The sequence below is a fragment of the Ammospiza caudacuta genome, chromosome 3, assembly GCF_027887145.1.
Source record: "Ammospiza caudacuta isolate bAmmCau1 chromosome 3, bAmmCau1.pri, whole genome shotgun sequence".
NCBI lineage: Eukaryota > Metazoa > Chordata > Aves > Passeriformes > Passerellidae > Ammospiza > Ammospiza caudacuta.
The window spans coordinates 105622164-105642101 of NC_080595.1; the positions used below are offsets into that span (position 1 = coordinate 105622164).

General features: G+C 37.2%; 1 protein-coding gene across 1 annotated transcript in view; it reads right to left on the minus strand.

Moving 5' to 3' along the window:
• Nucleotides 1-2621: 2621 nt before the first annotated feature.
• The window catches only part of LOC131555478 (ephrin type-A receptor 7), a 141557-nt gene continuing 124240 nt past the window's right edge, over nt 2622-19938 (minus strand). The window contains exons 9-15 of the mRNA XM_058801516.1: nt 16881-17066; nt 16261-16322; nt 15053-15262; nt 13829-13978; nt 9188-9381; nt 7955-8110; nt 2622-6779 (exon numbers count right to left, since the gene is read on the minus strand). Coding sequence (XP_058657499.1) covers nt 6665-6779; nt 7955-8110; nt 9188-9381; nt 13829-13978; nt 15053-15262; nt 16261-16322; nt 16881-17066 — 1073 coding nt within the window. The 3' untranslated portion in view covers nt 2622-6664. The remainder of the gene's footprint in view (nt 6780-7954; nt 8111-9187; nt 9382-13828; nt 13979-15052; nt 15263-16260; nt 16323-16880; nt 17067-19938) is intronic.

The following is a 19938-nucleotide window of genomic DNA, read 5'->3' on the forward strand; positions in this document are numbered from 1 at the left end:
AGTTTGTTCCTTAATGTAAATTCATGGTTTTCTTCATAATTCTAAGGAAGTAATCATAGAATCACAGAATGGGTCAGGTTGGAAGGGACCACATTGGGTCATATTGTCCAACCTCACTGCTCAAGCAGGGTCATCGTAGAGCACATAGAACAGGATTGCAACCAGATGGTTCTTGAATATCTTGTGAGAGAGACTCTACATCTCTGGGCAATATAATAACAAGATAATTCCTATTGCACTTGCTCAATCCTACAGACTCTCATCATTCCTTCTGTTTTATTTTGGCACAAAAAAGGGAAGGCTTTAGTTATGGGCTTGGGGCTATAATGTCTCCAGTTTATAAATTACATACTCGGAGTCATGGAACTCTAATACCAGTAGCACACATAAGTCTTTGGGCACAGCTATGGCTCATAGCACTGTGTGTGTTTTTCAGTGTTAGCCATGTAATGATTCATCAGAGGACCTCTAAGTTGTAGTTTTTTATTATTAATTATTATTAGCAGCACAGCTCTACAATTGGTTATTTGGTTCAATTAAGTAACCAAGCAGAAGCCTTGGGCTATGGATGAATAGATTTTCTATTCCTGATTTAGCTCTTCTGGCACCAGGCATTATGTCTTGTTTTGTCCAAGATTCATTTGGCTGGCTACACAAGTTTCGCCTGGCTGTATCACATCTTTTTTTCATAGTCTATCAAGACATCAGTTATTTTTTAACTTGTGCTTCTTTTTTGGTCACTTTAATTAGACATTAATTTCACCCAATTTGTATGGTATAAGTGCTAAAATCTGCTATCATTATACAAGACTTAAAGAGAGCTACTCTAAAATCATCTGAGAGTAAATACCATCACAGTTCATGTCCTATTTTCAGGCTTTTATTGTAAAAATCTCCTTTCATGTCTTGATTTCAAGTCTGCTTGAATGAGTTGTGTATTACCAGTTGCTTTCCCATCTGTCTCAATTTAGTCTCTTTGACAAATTCCAATCTGGCCTGAGGAAAAATCAGAGTACTGAAACCACTCTGCACTACATTATTAGATATATTAACAGTGTCTCTTTACTTAAAAAATTCACACTCCTTAACTCCCCTGCCAGGAATGTCCTGTGGAACCCTACAACTTAGACACTGAATGACTTCACAGCTCTCTTTCCACTCCCTCCCATCTTCTGACTTCTCACCATGTACCAAACCGAGAGTTTTCATCCATAATTTCTAACCTTTCATAATCTTGTTGGATGTAACCTACAGGGTGTACACATCACTCCTTTCACTTTCAAACTGCCTACCCCTTGCCCACCCTGAAAGTGCTCTGAGAATTTCATGGATATTATAGACATGCAAATTTTATCCATTTTGTTTTGTCCCAACAGATTTGGCTCTAAATGCATGTGTCAATTATTTTAACTTAAAAGTCTCATAAAAACAAATCCAGAGGAAAAACTCTCACAAAATTAGCTTGCATTCTGCCACAACTCTTTCATCAGGATATTGCAATTTGTATGCCTGTGGTTTAATCATTTATATTTTTCAAATCCTTGTATGGAATGTGTTACAAAAAATGGGGAGCCCTGTTATAGTTTGGGTTTCACAGTCCACTTTTTATATGAGGTTTTTCCTTCTTTTTTCCTCTAAACCATTGTATTCCCTCCCCAATCCATTTTTGCAGAATGGAACTTGAATTGCAGAACTGCCTATTTCCTAGTAAATAGATGGCTGCACTATTCAAACAGTAAAGATCTCTGTTTAAAAGTAATTGTTGGCTACATTTAAAACCCTTAAGGGATTACAAGAAAAAACATAGGCTGCAGCCCAGGATTTCCTGTTTTACTAGCAACTTGTTTTTGGCTAAGGCTTTTGAGTAGTCTCAGAAATCTCAAATCTACCAAATGTAGGTCCACTACAAGTTAGTGGGGAAAAAATTCACCTGTTTCCATATATCAGTTAATTGATCAGAAGTACAATCCTAACAGGTCCTGAAAATGGAGAAAACCTGTTGTGATAGTAAATCATAGCACCAACTCTCTGAATACCCCTGCAGCATCTGCTGCCAGAATGGCTCTTGGGCAAGAATTTGTATTACACTTTTCTAAAACAGCACTTTTCATTCTGTATGGGATTTGTTCTCTTCCATGAGAACCTCAAATGTCACTTGTTTAAAATAAAACAAGTAAGAGAAACAGCCCAACCAACAAACAAAATCCACCAAAGATCAAATGCATATCATGAGCACACCAGTTTTAAATCACATGCAGGGAATCACATGAATTAAGGATATTTTAGCTCTAACATGTCACAAACATAGCTTTAAAAGGTGAAATGACCATTTTTTGGCTGAGTTGCCCTTCAATCCTTTCACACAGCCAGTGAACTGCTTCATGTCATTACTGGGCAACAGAATGTTGGCTGAACCTGCCCGTGTGGCAGGGTGTTTCTGTATCACCTGGCATTATGGCTGTAGTGACATGATCACCCTCCCAGCAGTAACCCAAAAGTCACGGAATTTAAATCACTCTCAAAATTGCTATATATGAATTACTTAGAAAGTTAAGGACAAATTATTATTATTTTTTTATTTCAACTACTAACCAATAAATGTAAAAAAATACCAACAACAAAACAAAAATAAACCCCGTTCATCCCCCACATTAAAGCAATAGATTTGTAACATTCAAAACAGTGGAAACTATTCATCGTATATTACTATTAGTGGAAAAAAGCAAATTTAATTTAAAATCACTTTTTCAAACTCCCTCAGTGGCTGCCAGATAATTCAAGCTTAAACAAATATAAAAAACCTCATTTTAAATTGAAAATAATACAGACAGAGCTCAATTATTGAGATATTAAGGGCAACATTCAATTTGAGATACATTTAAGCATCTTTGCCTCCTGGAGATTTTACATGACAAGGCTTTAGATAAACATGGTTTTGCAAACAGCAACTATCATATCTGATCACATAACCTCTGGACTAAAGCAGTATGTCAGCAAATATTTCTGATTATTTAAAATATTAAATAACTGTAATTTACTAGGTGGGTCTTCCTCAGAACAATCACAAAAATTTTCAAGAATTGATATCCACATACAAAAAGCATTTAGATGGCCTGTTACAAGTCTCTGAATAATAATAATAATATTAATAATAATAAAAAATCACCTCTCTCTGTAATAAAGCCCAGTTTAAATACATTCTGGGATATACCAGTGGTGGAGGAGCTGCCTTTCTATGACACTCGGCTTACAAGGAAAACTGCAGCAGCCAAGGACAGATAGGGTAGGAATCACTTTACCTAACTTTAGCTATATAGATATTAGACGCCTAATTTTAGCTAATCATCTGGCTTCCCTCTACCTTCCCTCTAATGGAGATAAGCATTCCCAGAGGGAGATTCATCCTGCTTTTTTTTAGGCATCTCTCTTCTAGATGCTTGGAAACGAATAAAGTCAAGAAATATGAGTCTCACTGACAGCCTCATAATCTGTCATTAGCAATGCACAATGTCCAAATTCCTTGAAATAAAGCCAGAACTGAATTTTTCTTTTCTTTCATCATTTAGCCTTTCATTCTCCTCTCAACCCAACTTATTCTTCAGTTCCTTCCATGAGCATCAACTTTCTCTGGCACTTTTTTTTCTTACCCTGGACTGTGTTTTCTGAAACCTGGGGAACTGCAACTGATGTCAATATTTTGCTGCTCTACCAGTTACAAATCCATTTACATGCATGTGCTCTAAATTGCAGTAATGATCTGAACATGTAGATAAGTTATCTGATTGATTGCGGTTGATCGCGATTGTGCTTTCTGGGTCTACTCTACCACTTTCAAATGTGTAAAAATCTGTGGCAACATTAAGGCAGTCAAGGTATATAGATGAATGCTAAAATATATTTACTATTCAAAGAAGATGGCTTAAATCAAACCAGGAAAATTAAGGAAGAAATACCATTAGGGCCCTCACTTGTACATGCGTGAGCCCAAATCACCACACATGCTTTGAGGCCTCTGTGCTTCAGAATATTGAACAAGTCCTAAAGGTGAAGCCTGGCCTCAATTCTTTTGCATTTAGGGTTTGTAGATTCTCAGCAATAGCAGCATTGCTGCATCGCACCTTTGATGACCAAGCCCTTAGAAACAGTAGCCAAATTTATAAGGAAGCAGGTGTCTGAACTTAAAGACTCCTGAATTCCTAGCGGGGTGCCTAAAGCAGCAACAAGACTGTCAAGCACCCTGCCCAGCTGCCCACAGATGCTCACCACAGTAGTGAGGCACTTAGCATTTGTTATAACACAAAATGGATGTTTATTAATTGTGTATTTTTTAGTTTTGTTCTAATGGCTACTTGAAGTGCCTTGGCCGAGTGCTTGCGTGCACTAATTCCAATATTGGGCATGCAGTCTACTCTGCGTCTTACTCCTACAGATTTTTTTAAAAAATTAATTTTAATAGTTAAAAAACCAGCTTGAGCTGCATACGTGAAAATAACTCCGTTACGACTGAATGACAATCTAATACGAAATAAGAATAGTCACCATTTTTTCTTACTCTGCCCAAATCCAGGCAATAAATTAGGCTTCTCAGCATGACTGTAAAGTGCTGTGAATTGTATAAACAATCATATATGGACACTGAAAAATAACCCTTATGCACATTGCATTATAGTTCCAAAAATATATTTACAGTCTATTACAAAGATTACAAATGGAAGTGTCTATGTATCGGGATTATGCTAGTTAAAAGCTTTTTACAGATTTTCTTCAACAAAGGTGGGTGGGGACAAAAAATTAGTATAACCAAACTGATTTTTCTAGTGAAACAAATAAATAAAATGACAAATATAACACTGTACAGTGATCTAAAAAGGGGGAGAAAAAAGGAAGGGGGGGGAAAGGATGCATTTAAGTTTTTGATAACTATCTTTGGTCCTAAATGTGGGAAAACACATTATGTAGCACTGAATATACATGTTTGTTTGTGATGCTCTGCAAGTAAAATAGAAAAATATAGTGCATTTTCAATGTATTCAGAGCTCACTACACATAAATGTGTGTACAAAACAAGACAGTATAAATAAAATTTACAAGTTTTACAAAGGAACATTTACAAGGTTTTTCTTTTGTTTTTTATTTTTTTTGTGTGGATGCCCACATTATCAAACCAGACCAATTTATGACTGATCCCTGGGATCTTTCTCTATCAAAATCAATAGAAGCAGCCCAATTCTCTTTGGAAGTACAGCATTTCATTGCTGGGGTAGTTCACAATTTTCAGATTTTTTTTTAAAGCATTTCTCTCTGGTTCATGTACATTCTTGCAATATCTGTAAAGACTCTGTTCATTATTGCTTATGATAATTAAATATTTTAATCAAACAAAATTTATATATAAGTAAATGGTGTAAAAAGATATTCCATTGAGCAACTACCTTTGCATCTCTGTTCCTGATGAATGACCGTTGTGTCTGTGTGACCATGCACACGCGTGTTTGTCAGAGCAGCAAAAGCTTGTAAAAAAATTGAAAATTCTGAACTGCCCCTTGTCTCATGCTCTACAGTTCTCATATAAAAGCTATGTCCTTGTTCTGACAGCTGGACTGCATACAGCTTAAACTCACAGAAAATATACACCAGCTATTTCTCTTAGATTTGCTAATGCAGAGTACTGAAAAAAAATGTGACGTGCTCAGATTAAATGGTTTAGGTAACACTGGAGAACTGCACCCATGCTCTGAGACACTCCTACAATCACTTGTCCATTCAATGCTGTGTCTCAGCAGGTTTACAGCTGTACATCTACATCTTAGAACATATCTCAGTTTAATTCTAGTCCATTAAAATCATCTTGCAAATGATTTGCTAAAAGTGCCTAGAACTACTTAGGGGTCATTATTGCTTTTCTTTTTCTTACTTTTTTTTTTCTCTTTTATTTTCTTTTAAAAGATAGCATATGTATAACCTTAAAAAATTCTTTAAAAAATATCAGAGCTCTTGGCAACTTGCATTTTCCTGACTCCCTGCCAATTAGCTAGCCATGTCAATACGGTGTTGATTTAACAAAAGGAAATGGCACAAAGGGATACCAAAGTTCAGATAGATATACATTGCTTGGTCATGCTTCTTAAATCTCTAGGAACTCAAATTCAGAGGTACCCAGTGTAGTAATGTGTCATTGAATTAGCACTAAAAAGGTCCAAAGATATAAACATCATACTAAAAGAAAGTCTTTATGAAGAATAAACACAAATGATTAAAAAAAGATTCAGAAATCACAGATTTAAGGAAAATATTTTGTTGAATTCAACAATAATATCATGATTTTATCTGACAAATATATTCTTTTTTAAATTTTTATGTACATTTAAAAAGTCTATTAGATAAAAAGGAGGTTAGAGAGCTCAAGGTGTTTGTATGTTTATTCAGGTAGTACTTTGTTTATTGTCACTGCTGTTTTCCTTGCCACCACTGGTGGATCCTAATTCCCTTTTCATAAATTCTGGTGGCACTTAGGAGTTCAAGTCTGTAGGTGCTTCTTGTAGCTCTTCTATTCACTGCAGGAAGGACCCAGGAAATCAAGTGTCTTCTAGCAGCACTTCATATATACTGAAGGCCAGTGCTGTTCTCTCAGTCTGTCACCTCCCTCATAAGGGAGAAATGTCTATCACACTTGGATGCCAGTGCCGTGTAAATGTAGCATTTGTGCTCTCATAGTCTGAATGCTGCTCATGATTTTCTTTTGATGACCAACCAAGGTGATCCCTAAACTCATCACATCCCTGGGGAAGATAAATGCGTACATTGTTAATTTTTCAACTTAGACTGCTATTGTATGGTATTCAACTGTGAGTCAAAGCTACGCAGTGGTTTGGACTACGGGGTTCTGAACTACACGGAAGCTGTGCTGTAACCTCAGCTCAGTACTGGGAACTTCATACAGGCACTGTTCAACCACGAGGGCAATTACATGACAGGTGTCATGCAATTGCACTGTGTGGGTCTCCACATTTGAGAAAGAGGTCAGTATGTTTTACATGGTCTTATCTGATCATCTTATGGCGTGTCTGTTAAGGACACCCGGAGACAAAGACACTTCTCTTGTAAAATACTTCGGGTGGTTTTCAGGACAAAGTGATGTATAAACAGAAGATTTTGGGGATCATAGTCTGTTTCCTAAAGAGATGCCTAGATGCCTTTGCATATTGACACATACCCATCATGCAAATGAATGAGGAGCAGCAGTTTGAACTCCGCCCCTACTAATGCTAGAAGCTTGTGGACTCTGACAACAGTTCCCAAGCTATAGGCTGAGACCCCTGGTGACACCAAGTAGATAAGAATAGGGTTGAACTCTTGAGAATATTGGGTTAGAAACTTTTTTAGAAACCCACTGCTCTCTAAGAGGAATTACATGTGTTTGGCAACCACCAGGACAAGAACGTTTTTTGCAGGGTGTCAAGAAGACCTGTTTTAAGATGACAGTACTGATACAGGCCGTGTTTGCCTTCAGAAAATTGTTTTGCTTCTACAGACTTATCCTGATGCAAAGTCCTGTCTTGCAGGACACAGACAGCCCCCAGCCAATTAGAAGAAAATTCCACATCTTCCCAGAGCACATTGGGAAAAAGGTACCAATTAGGTGGTGGAGGCAAAATGGTTATTTTCCTATACATACATACTTTGGAAGGGGCCACATTCTCCCTCAAATTCTAGTCCCTTTGTGTTATTTCAATTGGTCTGAAAGGCAGGGAAAAATGTGATGCCACACAGAGGTAGCAGGGTATTTGCCCTTTCATGAGATGCTCTAATACAACATCATCAGCTGCTAAAATGGCTGATTTGTCCCCCAAGTACAATGTTTGTACTCAAGGTAAAGTTTTGGAGTTGAACATTGTGTATTGTTGTACCTAGAAATTCCCTAAATGCAAGTTAAACATGCCCAGTACTAACTTACTCAATAGTCATCCTGGCAACTGATTCAAGAGAGTTGTAGCCTGCTGCTGTGAAATTATCCTTATATCTTTCCATCTTAATAGCTTGTAACCATTCGCCTACGGAGCAGAAAGTGGTAAAATCGGGAGTGTTCTGGTCCAGAAGAGGGCTAATTGGTCTATGGAGAAGGAAAAAGGAAAGTAAGTTGCTTCCAAAGAGAGTAAAACATCAGGGAGTATTTAGCAAGGTGAGAGTCAAATAAGTTTTGGGTATTAAAAATGTTGAGAGTAGAAAGTAATAGGCCTTTATACACAGTTTAGATTATTCTGTGAATAGCTCTTGACTGCTCTGTGGCTCACAATATGTACTTCCTAAGCTTATTCACATAAAAGATGAAAGGTCAGAGTGAGCAAAATCAGCCTAATGGACTACTGTTACCAACAGAAAATCAACCTTATTACCTAGCATGACAGCAGCTGTCTCTATGTTGCTGAGTAAAATAAAGATGCTATTCTTTTATGCATCTTAGAAAATATAGTAGCAGCTACTCCCATTTTTCAATTGGATGGGACAAAACAAAGACAAGGGAAGAGCAGAGACACAAAGGCTTAAGGTCACACAGCAAATCAGTCAGTAGAAGAATCAGGAGCAGAACACAGGCCAGCTGATTCCCTAGTACAGTGGTCTAGCTAGCAGATCAAAAGATTACCATGATTAGATAATTCACCTGAAATTTATGAAGAAGCCATTAAAAACTACATCATGAAATACAATGAGATGCAATCACTGAAAGAAGTTAAAGCCAGAAAATGAAAGATAAAAATCTAGAGTGTAGCATGTCAAGGTACATTGGCCAAGCATGATATATTGTTAATTACTATTTCTACTGTAGCAGTTCCTAGGGCAAGGGATGCATCATATAAACATACAGTAGGCAACGATCCTTGCCCTCCAGACTTTATAATTTTAAGAAACAAGGAAAACACAGACTAGTGGTGAGAGTGCGGAAAGATGAGCAGGCAGTAGTTTACTGAGAAATGTGTTAGTTCTGTGATACTTATTTTGGTTTGTTTTTTTTTCTAAGAAAGTCCTTTTTTGGCTTGTTTAGCATGGTAAAAAAGAAGGGCAAATGAGGGAAGAGAAGAACTGAAAGACAGATGAAATAAATAAGTGTGAACTGGAACCAGCCACCAAGCAGAACATCCAGAGCCCAGCCATGTGCACTGATAAGAACACACACTAAAGCTTTTCTTACCTGCTACAGGTTCCCAGGGGGGTTTTCAAGCTGTTTGGATTTCTAATCATTTTGTCCAGAATGCCAACTATCTGCTCAAACTTTGGCCTTTCACCGCGTTCCTTCTGCCAACAATCCAGCATCAGCTGGTGCAGTCCTGCTGGGCAATCCATGGGTGCTGGCAAACGATAGCCTTCTTCAATTGCTTTTATAACCTAGTAGCCAAAATAGTTAATCATTTTTCATCAACAGTAATATAAAGAATATGTATTGCTACCCAGTTCAAATATCTAAGAAAAAATAAAATAGAATAAAATAAAATAAAATAATCAATAAACTAAAATTTGCCATTGGTGTTGCAAAAATGTGAGTCAGTTGTTTTGACACTAGCCTTCAGGTTTTCAAATAATTTCCCCAGCTTTATCTTTGGGCTTATTTAGCATATTGTTCTATATGTGCAGAACATAGCTATATTACCTAGACAAGTGAGTAGCAGGGAACAACAATTAAATTCACTGAGGGAGCAGCAGATAGATTGATAAATTGAGTTATTTCAGAAAGCATTATTACTAGCCCCAAGGTTTTTATGAAAGAGTGTGTGGTAGAAGCAACTGACTTTTAAATGGATGGATATCTGTGCATGCACATATAAAATACAAGAAGCCTGAAGGTATTACAAAAGGATCCAAGAAAAATGTTTAGCAGATAGAAATTGCTAAAGAAAAAAGTTGTATTCTATGTCTAGCCATGTTATATGAATGATAAAGCAGCAGAACTGTGTGACAGAGAAAGACCTGGGTAAATGCTATTTTAATATATCACAGAAAGTTAGATTTAATAAGAGATGCTGCTAGATGATGATATGATCAAAGGACAGCATAAATGTCTGAACCAAGAATTACACCCACCCGTTGACTTCCTTAGCTGAGTCCATTTGGATTTAAGTAAAAATAAAAATGGATAAAGTAAAATCACAGCAAACTGCTGTAAACCTTGAGGGCAGAATAAAAAAAGCACATCAGGAAGCAAGGCAGATAAGAAAAGCTAGTGAAAAAGGGCTAAAACACTGTTCATGGGGGATTTCAAGTATACTGACATTGACTGACAGAGCAGCATTAGAATTGCTAAGGAAGGGTGCTTGTTCCTGAAGAGGAGTGCATAGGACTGTCTTCTCCCTCATTTTGTATAGAAAACAAGATCAGAAGCTGTTCTAGATGTAGTTCTGGGATGTAGATCTGGTATGATAAACAATGTTGGTGAATATCCAGGTTTTAGTAAAAATAATAACCTCAGAAAGAAAATATTTTCTAGGTGGTGTGAGAAAACGCAGAAGTAGTGGACTGCAAAGTAGACAGAACTGCAGACAATACAGAATGACCTTCAAAAAGCTGGCTGAAATCCAGCCAGGTTTTGTATCAAAACCTTTTGCATAAAAGAAATTTTGTGAAAAGAGAAGGTATAGCCCAGTGGTAAGGCACTGACTGCAGTTTTGTGTCACAGAATGTCCTTTTGACCTCAGGGAAGTTGCCTCATCTCCCTAGGCCTCAGCTTTCTCTCTGAACATTTAGAATGACAGTACTGTCCTACAGCTCAAAAATGACTGAGAAATATTCAATTCCTGCAGAAACATTCACACCTTGAAGACTGAGTGCAGTGACCTTTTACAAACGTTGAAGTTGTCTGTCAGGGAGGGTGTGGAGAGAGGTTTTCTGCAGAAGAACAGGGAAATTGGAAGAACAGAGCTATATAGTGAAGAAAAACATTAAAAGTAAAATGTAAGATCCTTTAGAGCTATATTAAGAGGAAAAAGAAAAGAACAGCTCCTTATGCTTAGAAGTAGTAGTGGAATGAAAGTGAAAAATAATCTACAGTGTGTACAGGACAATTGCTGTGCTGTGAAAAGTAATGCAGGGATTTCTGACCCTCTAAATAGTAAAAGGTATTAAACACTTTGAGCATGCTATGCATGATTTACTACAAATGAAGTAGTTGCTCAAGAGGTCAGAGGACAGAGATCACCAATGAGAAATTAAAAAGTAGGTGCCAGCAACAACAGCACTCCCACTAAAATATCTAATACCCTTAAAACTGGCAAACTACACAAGACTCTATCCAAGAATGTAAGGGAGAGTGAAAACATGAATGAAGGGATCAGAACAGGAGTTCTCCCCATTCACTATGAACTGCAGATAAACCTGAAGGAAACTGGGAATCAAGATGATGATGATGATGATGATCTTTCTGAAAGGTGTTACTTCACAATCAGCTTCTCTGATATGTATTCTGAGCAAGAAGGGTGAAACTGGGAAATATGAAATAATGAGTCAGCTAGAGATAGATGGAATTGCTGTGAATATCCAAAACACTGAAAAAATATTCTAAAATATTGATAAGTAAAGTACAACAAGTGTCTACTCTGCTAAGAAAGGAGGAGGTGTGGTTCAAAACATCAGTACTCAAAGAAAATTATATAGATGCAGGATTTTTTTTTTTAATAAGCAAACCTACAAAGAGAAAACAGCTGGAGTTCTCACTAACAGAATTGAATTATATTATCTACACTTCCCACAATTTGTTTTTTAAATTCTGCTTTTGCTGCAAAAAGAGTAAAAGGGGATACTGTTAAAACTATGCTTTTACCATAAGCAGGCTGAGGATGCAAAACAGGATAGAAAGGACTGGGTCTGGTTGCTTTATATACTAAATGCCAACAAGGAAGTATTAAATAAGGGTAACTGGACAATGTGATGATGTAACTCTGACTATGGCCATACAATATAACAATACAAATTAATGATTATAATAATGGTAAGAAATGCAGAAGTATAGCCTTGCCCTTCTCTGAAGAACTAATCTGCACTGAGGTTAGAAACAAATTGGGAGCAAGAACATCAGCAGTCTAATAGGGGAATGGGGGTTTCAGGGCTACTGCTACTAGCAAGGATTAATCTGAGCTGAGCCCATTGCTCAGGGAAGTTGGGACCTCTGTCTATCATCTGTCTGCTGTGCCTCTGCAAGGAGTTTGTAGGATGAGTGTTCTTTTGGTGCACCCTAGCCCCAGGTCATTGCTAAAAGGAGGGTTTTGCTTGAAAAGAGTTCAAAATGCAAATATGTATCCTCCATCAGTCTAAATCAACGACTTAAAGGAGGAAGGGACAGGATTAAAGAAATGCTATCTAAAGATCCAAAGTCAGGGAGGTCTATTATTTAGGAGATCTGGTCTGCTCTATGGCTACACCCACATCCAATTTTAGGCAAAATGATACAGTTAAAATATAAAAACTGAGTGCAAAATTAGAAGAACACATTTAGAATTTTTAATTACTGTTAAGTACTCCAACTGGTGACTTTGAAGGAGAATAAATAACAAATCATTTGGTGATTCTAAATATTTACATCGTGGATTATCGAAGGATTGGTAGGATGTGTATATGGTATAAAAGAACATGTCTGAAGATCACAACATACAAGAATATTTGGAATTTTACCATGCAATTGATGCATCTTTTAACTATGTGCTATTGAAGAATATCATGAAAGATGCTAAAAAGGGATAAAACTGTAAGAAGTGGCAATTAGCTGTTTTTTGAAAACTGTTTTTTTCATGTGTTTTACATGCAGTTTTCAACAGAGGAATACTTTTCAAAATCTAATAAGAAGCATAAATATATCAAAATTTCTCCTCTGTTTCAAAGTTTTTCCTTATTGTTCCCTGAAAGATAGGTAAGGTTTGCCTTTGAGGCATCTTACATTCCTGTCAGACTTCTTTTATGTTTGAATCTAGTACAGAAGGAAGGTGTCAAAAGAAATGAAACTCTACTGGGTGTCTGGGGAATGTAAATATTTCTCTTTCTCTGCCCCAAGGACTTGTTTGCCCATATTTTGACAGTCCATGAAATCTTTGACACTGAGACCTGTCAAATATTAACAACTTTGCACTGTGCCAAACTGACTCATCATCTACACTTTTATCTTTTTTTTCTAACTTTGATGTTGATCATTCAATCAAAAATTAAAATAACAATTAAAAAAACCACTCAAGCTCCAACCTGAAGAACTTTAAATGACACTCTTTCTGACATCTATCACACCTGTATGGCTTTTTCCTGTGTAATTTCTATATTAACAGATACTCCTGTCAGAAGTCAAGATTAACACCCATCTGTTCTATTACTGCTGACCTGTTGCTCTGGATCATATTTTATGCAAACAAGGGTACTTTTAAATCAACCTAATTAACTTGAAAAAGCCAAAGTAGGTCATTAACTGCCACTCAGACTTTTAACAACTTTTTTCAAATGATTAATCATTGCTCTAAGGTCAAAAACTTCAGAATTAATTTTTATTGAAAAAAAAATTAATCTTTTTCATGCTTAAGCATAGTAAAGACCCCATATTACTATTTTGATGTTCCAGTTTTAATTGATACTTAGGACAGAAACCTACAATATCCATGTGGTAAGAAAAAAAAAAAAATTGATTTTGGTAAAAAGTGAAAGGTCTGTAACTTTTTCATTTTGTGACAACCACACAGTACTTTGATAAGTCTTATTTCTAAACCAACATTTTATGCATTTATAGTGAAATACATATGTATGTGCTTGCAAGACGTAATTTTGTTTTTACTAACACACATGCACGCTCATGAACAGACAAACCTACATCTTGGTTTGACATGTCCCAGTAAGGCCGTTCTCCATAAGACATTACTTCCCACATAACTATTCCATAACTCCACACGTCACTGGCTGATGTAAATTTGCGGTACTGAATGGCCTCTGGAGCTGTCCATCTCACTGGAATTTTTCCCCCCTGTGAAAAAAAGAAAAAAAAAAAAAAAGGAGAAATTTCTCTTTGTCATCCACAGAATTTTCAGGTCATCTTCCACAGAATGCATTTACCATTATTTCCATCAACATCAAGAGCACCACTTACATGATCTGCTATGGTGGACCAATTGCAGAATTTTCAAACCTGCCTAAGGAAACTTAGTATCTTAAAACACTCAGAACATAGACACTTAGATATTTGTATAAGCTACCTTGAATTAGTTTCTCTGGAAGTGCTTATCCCTCCACTGATTTTAAAGGGCTGCTTAGATGTCTGATTTACACTAGCCATTTAACTCCTGGCTGGCTGAAGCTAGGTGAGGGGAATCCCAACCCGTGCATATAAATCCCATTGACGTGTCATATGGCTCCTCCAAAATCTTGGTCTGACACTTTTAAACCAGGATCCCACTCAGAGCCCAAGAGCAGGAGTGACAGCCGTGAGCACCGCTGTGGTTTCCTGGATCCCTGTGCCTGTCGGAGCAGATTCCAGGGGCCCCTCCTTCCCTCAGCATGGGAAAATAGGTACAGGGAGGCCCCATGGGTGGGAAAGTGGAGCTGGCTCAACGAAAGAATAAAGAGCATAGTGTGCCTGATGAATGCATATTTAAGAAAAGCGTCCCACCCAAAAGCAAGGGAAAATACAGCAGTTGAGCTTTGTCACAGACTAGCCTCCAGCTAGTCTCTCCCTTTGGTGAGATAAAATCTAGCCCGAAAAATACTAACAGCCTACAAATATTTTAATTGACTCATAGTAAATTAGATGTTTAAAATGTTTGTGGGTAAAACTTCCTTATTTGTTCAATCAGAAAATCATGAGAAATGGAGTAAAGAAGATACCATACAAAATGTTTAGAACTTACTTAGTCAATAAAAATTATGTTCTTATGAAAATATTATTCCCTAACTAGAGACAGATGTCTGCAGAGACTCTTCCTTTTGACTGGTTAAAACCCCCCATCAATTAATGTAATTGTCTTATCTATACTCTCCAGAAGATACACTTCTTCTAAATAACCATATCTCAAAACTATTAAAACCCATTGATTTATCTTACGGTTGTAGTGTAGACAGCCTCTGGATCATCTTCTATAACTCTGGAAAGGCCAAAGTCTGATACTTTACAAACAAGGTTGCTGTTGACAAGAATATTGCGTGCTGCGAGATCCCTGTGTACATATCCCATATCGGCCAAATATCTCATTCCAGCAGCAATTCCTCGCAACATTCCCACTAGCTGAATGACAGTAAATTGCCCATCATGTTTCTGGAGGGAAGAAAGGAGCAGCAATTCTTGTTAGTATAGCTGAGAAGAGAAATAAGGATTAGTTTTATGTCTTCAGCTTTCCATTATTTACTCCTTCTGTGGCAAAGAAACTCACCTCAAACACACTTTCTTCAGACATAAAGCAGAGCATCCAGTTGAGAAATGTGTGAGTAATTAATGTACTGGCAGTAACAAAACTTGCTAACCACTGCATATTTCTCACCAACTCGTGGCAAGGCACTTCCAGGAGAGATTATCTAATGAAGATTTCCTAATGTTCTTAGAGCTTTCTTCTACGCACTTCATCTCACAGAATTATTTGTATAATGAAAAAAAGAACTATCTCTTTTTTGTAACCCTAGCTACTGATAATTTTCATTCACAGCTTGGATTTTATTAAAAAAAACCCCAAACTGTTCTCTATAGAGCGTTTACATATCATCTCACCCTGACATGCATACCTGGTAAGGAGTCAGAACTGGCAAGTTCAAAACACATTTAAACAATACTAAATTGTTGTGAATTCACATTTATTTTTTCCTTGTTCATCTCTTAAATAGAATTGTAATTCATGTAGAGATTCTTTTATGCTGATTTCCACCATGCTGACAGAGTAAAATTCTGCTCCCAAATGGGCAAAGATTTGACTTCAGGTATCAGTGGTTTTAACTTCAACTGGTGACTACAATAAAATGCACCGTGTCTATGCCACACTAAATCACATAAATTCCAAAATGATCCTGTCTGATCTTCTAATTTCTGATCTGGCTTTGCTGAAACAACATAGAGAACCTGCTAGTATTGGTCAAAACTCCATTTCAACCTGAAAACCATTTTAATTATACTTAACTAAATATGATAGAAATATAATTAATATTTTAATTATATATGCATATATACATATATATACATAGGTATAAGAAATATTTTGTAAAGTGACAATATACAATATATGTGACTTTAAATATGTTTATTTAAGGTTTCATTTTAGTACTCACCCTAAGAAATGCATCTAAGGCCCCATTCTCCATGTATTCTATTACAATCATGACTGGTTTCCCTGAAAGAAAAGAAGACAGACATTTGAGAACAGCAAAAAAATGGAGTGCCTTTTTTTGATAAAACACATGCTATTCTTTTCAAGGACTGAATCATTCAGACACTGAGCATTTCTGAGCCCTCCAGCACTGTTAAAGGGCTCTAATTTCTTAAATATCTGCATGGAAAGTGGTCATGATTCATAAAATCGAACCATACAAATCAAAAAGTCAGTGTGCTCTCCTAACTCCTGCTGTGTGAACAGGACTCTGGAATAATGACGCTTCAGACTATGTAAAAGGACATGAGAAACCTTATCTCTCTGCATGGTCTTTGAGGCTAAATGAAACTAGAAAAATAATATGTTTCGAAGTAGTTCATCTTTTAATCATGTGTGCATCTAAATTTTTTTCCTCAGGTTGTAGCATAAAGCAAGTATTGTTTTAGTTAGTTACGCATCAGGAGAAAATCCATTAGGAGTGTGTGGTCTGTTTATAATTTGAATCTCTGACCATGAATAAAGCAGAGTACTTTCTGCCATCGTGTTGTTATTTGACTGGCAGACTGAGCTGCTGCTTACCTCTGGTAACAACTCCTTCTAGGTGAACCACGTTGGGATGGTCAAACTGCCCCATGATGCTTGCTTCACACAGAAAATCTCTCCTCTGCTTTTCAGTGTAGCCAACCTTCAGAGTTTTTATGGCTACTGCAACGTCTCTCTTGCCAGGAAGCTTTAGACGCCCACTGCACACTTCACCAAACTCTCCTAAAATGAAGCAGATCAACGCTGAATTACTCTGAATACCAGGATTTTTTTTAGGCCTTGATTCAAATAGCCACCTAAGCGTGTGTTTAAATTTAGTGTGTTCATATTTGAAATGGATTGTTTCGGCATGCGCCTTAAATGAATTGCTGTCCCCTATGGAATAAACACTTCTGTTAAGCCAACTGACAGGACTATTATTTGAATATTTTAAGAGACTTGCTAACAATTTCTTGCATTTTTTCAAAAACAGAAAATAAAGAATGAAGTGGCTTTCATAAGAAAACACTATTATTGAAATAGTAATACCATTCCTAAGTAAAAATGTTATTCTGCTCTACATGGTTTCCTTGCTATCTTTGGTTTCAATGGGCTTTTTTCTTTCAGAAGTCAGGTCTTGCAGAGCTGCTTTTAATTTAGCATCCTTATGGTGTTAAATGAAGCACTACATTATTACCTTCAAGCAGCATAATTTACTTTACAGATTATGAGATGAAAAGTGTGACTTATAACAATTTTGTTACATTAAACAAACACAAGTAAATACTGCAAGTTTGTAAAAGGCTCTAAACTAACAAACAATTGGAACTTGAAGAAGCCCGTGATAAAAAAGACCAAACAGCCAGCAAGAACACAAAAAAAGCCCCAACAACAGAATCTCAAGAGAATTAATTGGATTCCATCAGACAGAAAAGAGGATGGAAACATGTGAGATGTGGAGCTGAATGGCAATATATCTACCTCACTATTAACAAGATTATCAAAGATTTAAGAATTGTCCCTTGCCTCACAGCTGTGTCAGCAGAGAGCAAAAGTGAGATCTCCAATTCTGCAGACAGGAAGAAAAATCTCCTTGTACACATAGAAGAAGAAGGTAGTAACAGATGTTAGTGAATAAAAGATTAACCACAAAGATATTTAATAATCTGGTACTTCACAAACTCATCTGGAGTTTGAGAGATATGGTTCTAAGTCCCTCCCCCAAATCAAATGAAGTCAGAAATTTCTCTCCTGCATACCTGTGGAGTGCCTTAACATTAAGTTATTACGTATACACAAGTATGCAGACAAACCTACACCTAAGACATGTTTTAGGATGAGTGCTGAAAAAAATGACTGAACTAGACATGACCTGCACAGAGAGTTTGATTAGGGAATCCTTTTGTGAGAAACTTTGTGGGATCAGGACTTTAGTGGACATGCACACTGGCAAGGTGTCTGGCTGTCAGTGGAGAGAAGTGTGCTCAAAGCTGGGCTGAACTCCTGAAGAGATAGATGTTGGGGTATTTTAATGGATGGGCTGCAAAAAATCTTGTTTATGACACCATCAGTATTTGACCACTTCTCCTATCAGCCCCAAATCGAGCTTTGGGAAATAAAAAAGCAGTACCTGGGTCTTGGCTTCACAGTTCATCCACAGGGGTAGAACTTTGATGATGCCTTTGACCATTTTTAACTGACTTGTTTGAGCAAATCTCCACTCAGAAGGGCTCTTTTCACAACCCTGATAGGAGATGACTGCATATAGAATCAAATTCCTTTCCCTTACATTCTATGCTAGCTGAACCAAGGCTAGCTCAAATTAATTCCATACACCTTGTGCTGTACCTAAGCTAATTGACCACACAAGTGTTCCTGCCTGCATATTATCCCCAACCATCCTTAGGCACTGAGCTAAGAACACTGAGCTGCTCCTGCCCCTAGCTTGGTGCCTTAACCTCCCTCCTGCACTTCATTAGCAATGTGGATGACTATTAATGAATTCACCACTCACCCCACTCACAGCTCCTAGCCACAAAAACTTCCTAAAGGATAAAAATTTTCTCTAGCACTGTTTTCCAAAATTTTTTCATTCCATGCCGAAAACAAGACGTGAGTACAGGAGTGTGTCTGTGTGTCTGTGATATTTCAGAGCCAGGTAATTAGGATACTTGGCACAGGAGACACTAAGGCTTAACTCCTTTCCAGCTCTCTGTGATCTGATTTTGATTGATTTCCAAAGGCAGATCACACACACTTGGGCAAACGAGAAATTTCAACTTGTATGTTATGCATTTCAGGCCAGGATGCTAGCCAATGAACTACTTTTATTCCCAAGAAAATAGTACATTCAGCTGAAATGATGCCCAAAAATAAACTGGAAAATATGACAGCAAGAGAGGGAATATTGCACAACCGCACAGCCACTATCTCAGCATGTCAAGAAAGCAGAGGCTAAAACAAAGGATGTGTGGTATGAACAACTTAAGGTAGTGGACACCATATTCTGTATCTGACAGGTGGCCACAGCAGGATGGTAATGAAAATGTTGGCGAGGAAAGCACATATCCCTCATGCAAATTGAGTACAAGCATACTTGCACCCTGTTTGTGTCTGAGAGACGTGGCACTGCTCAATAGTTGATGTGGCCAGCATTGCTGATGCATATTGAGATTGCTAAGTGGCTTTTCTGCTGCTGTCACTAGCAGAAATTCCATATTCTTCTTTGATATATGAGTTTCAACTGCTGCTTTGGGTCTGCTTGCTTCTGTTGTTCCTGGACTGCATTTAATTTCACTCCTGTTTGCTATTTACATCAACAGGTTAAAGCCATAGCTAAACAGGATACACAATATGCTTTCACCACTGCACTCCTAATTAGCTTTCTTCAGATTGACTACTGACACACGTTAGTTGTTTTTGCTATCAATTATACTCATTAAAATCAAAAATAAATTCATCTGCAGTCAAGAAAATTAACACTCTGGAATTTGTCATAACAGTGAAAATGCATTTTAAACTGTATACTCTGCAGCTCAAGTGTTTTCACCATTTTTCTCAGAAAGCATTAGCAAAATCCAACTGAATACATCTTTGTGCTCTGAACTGTTGCTAT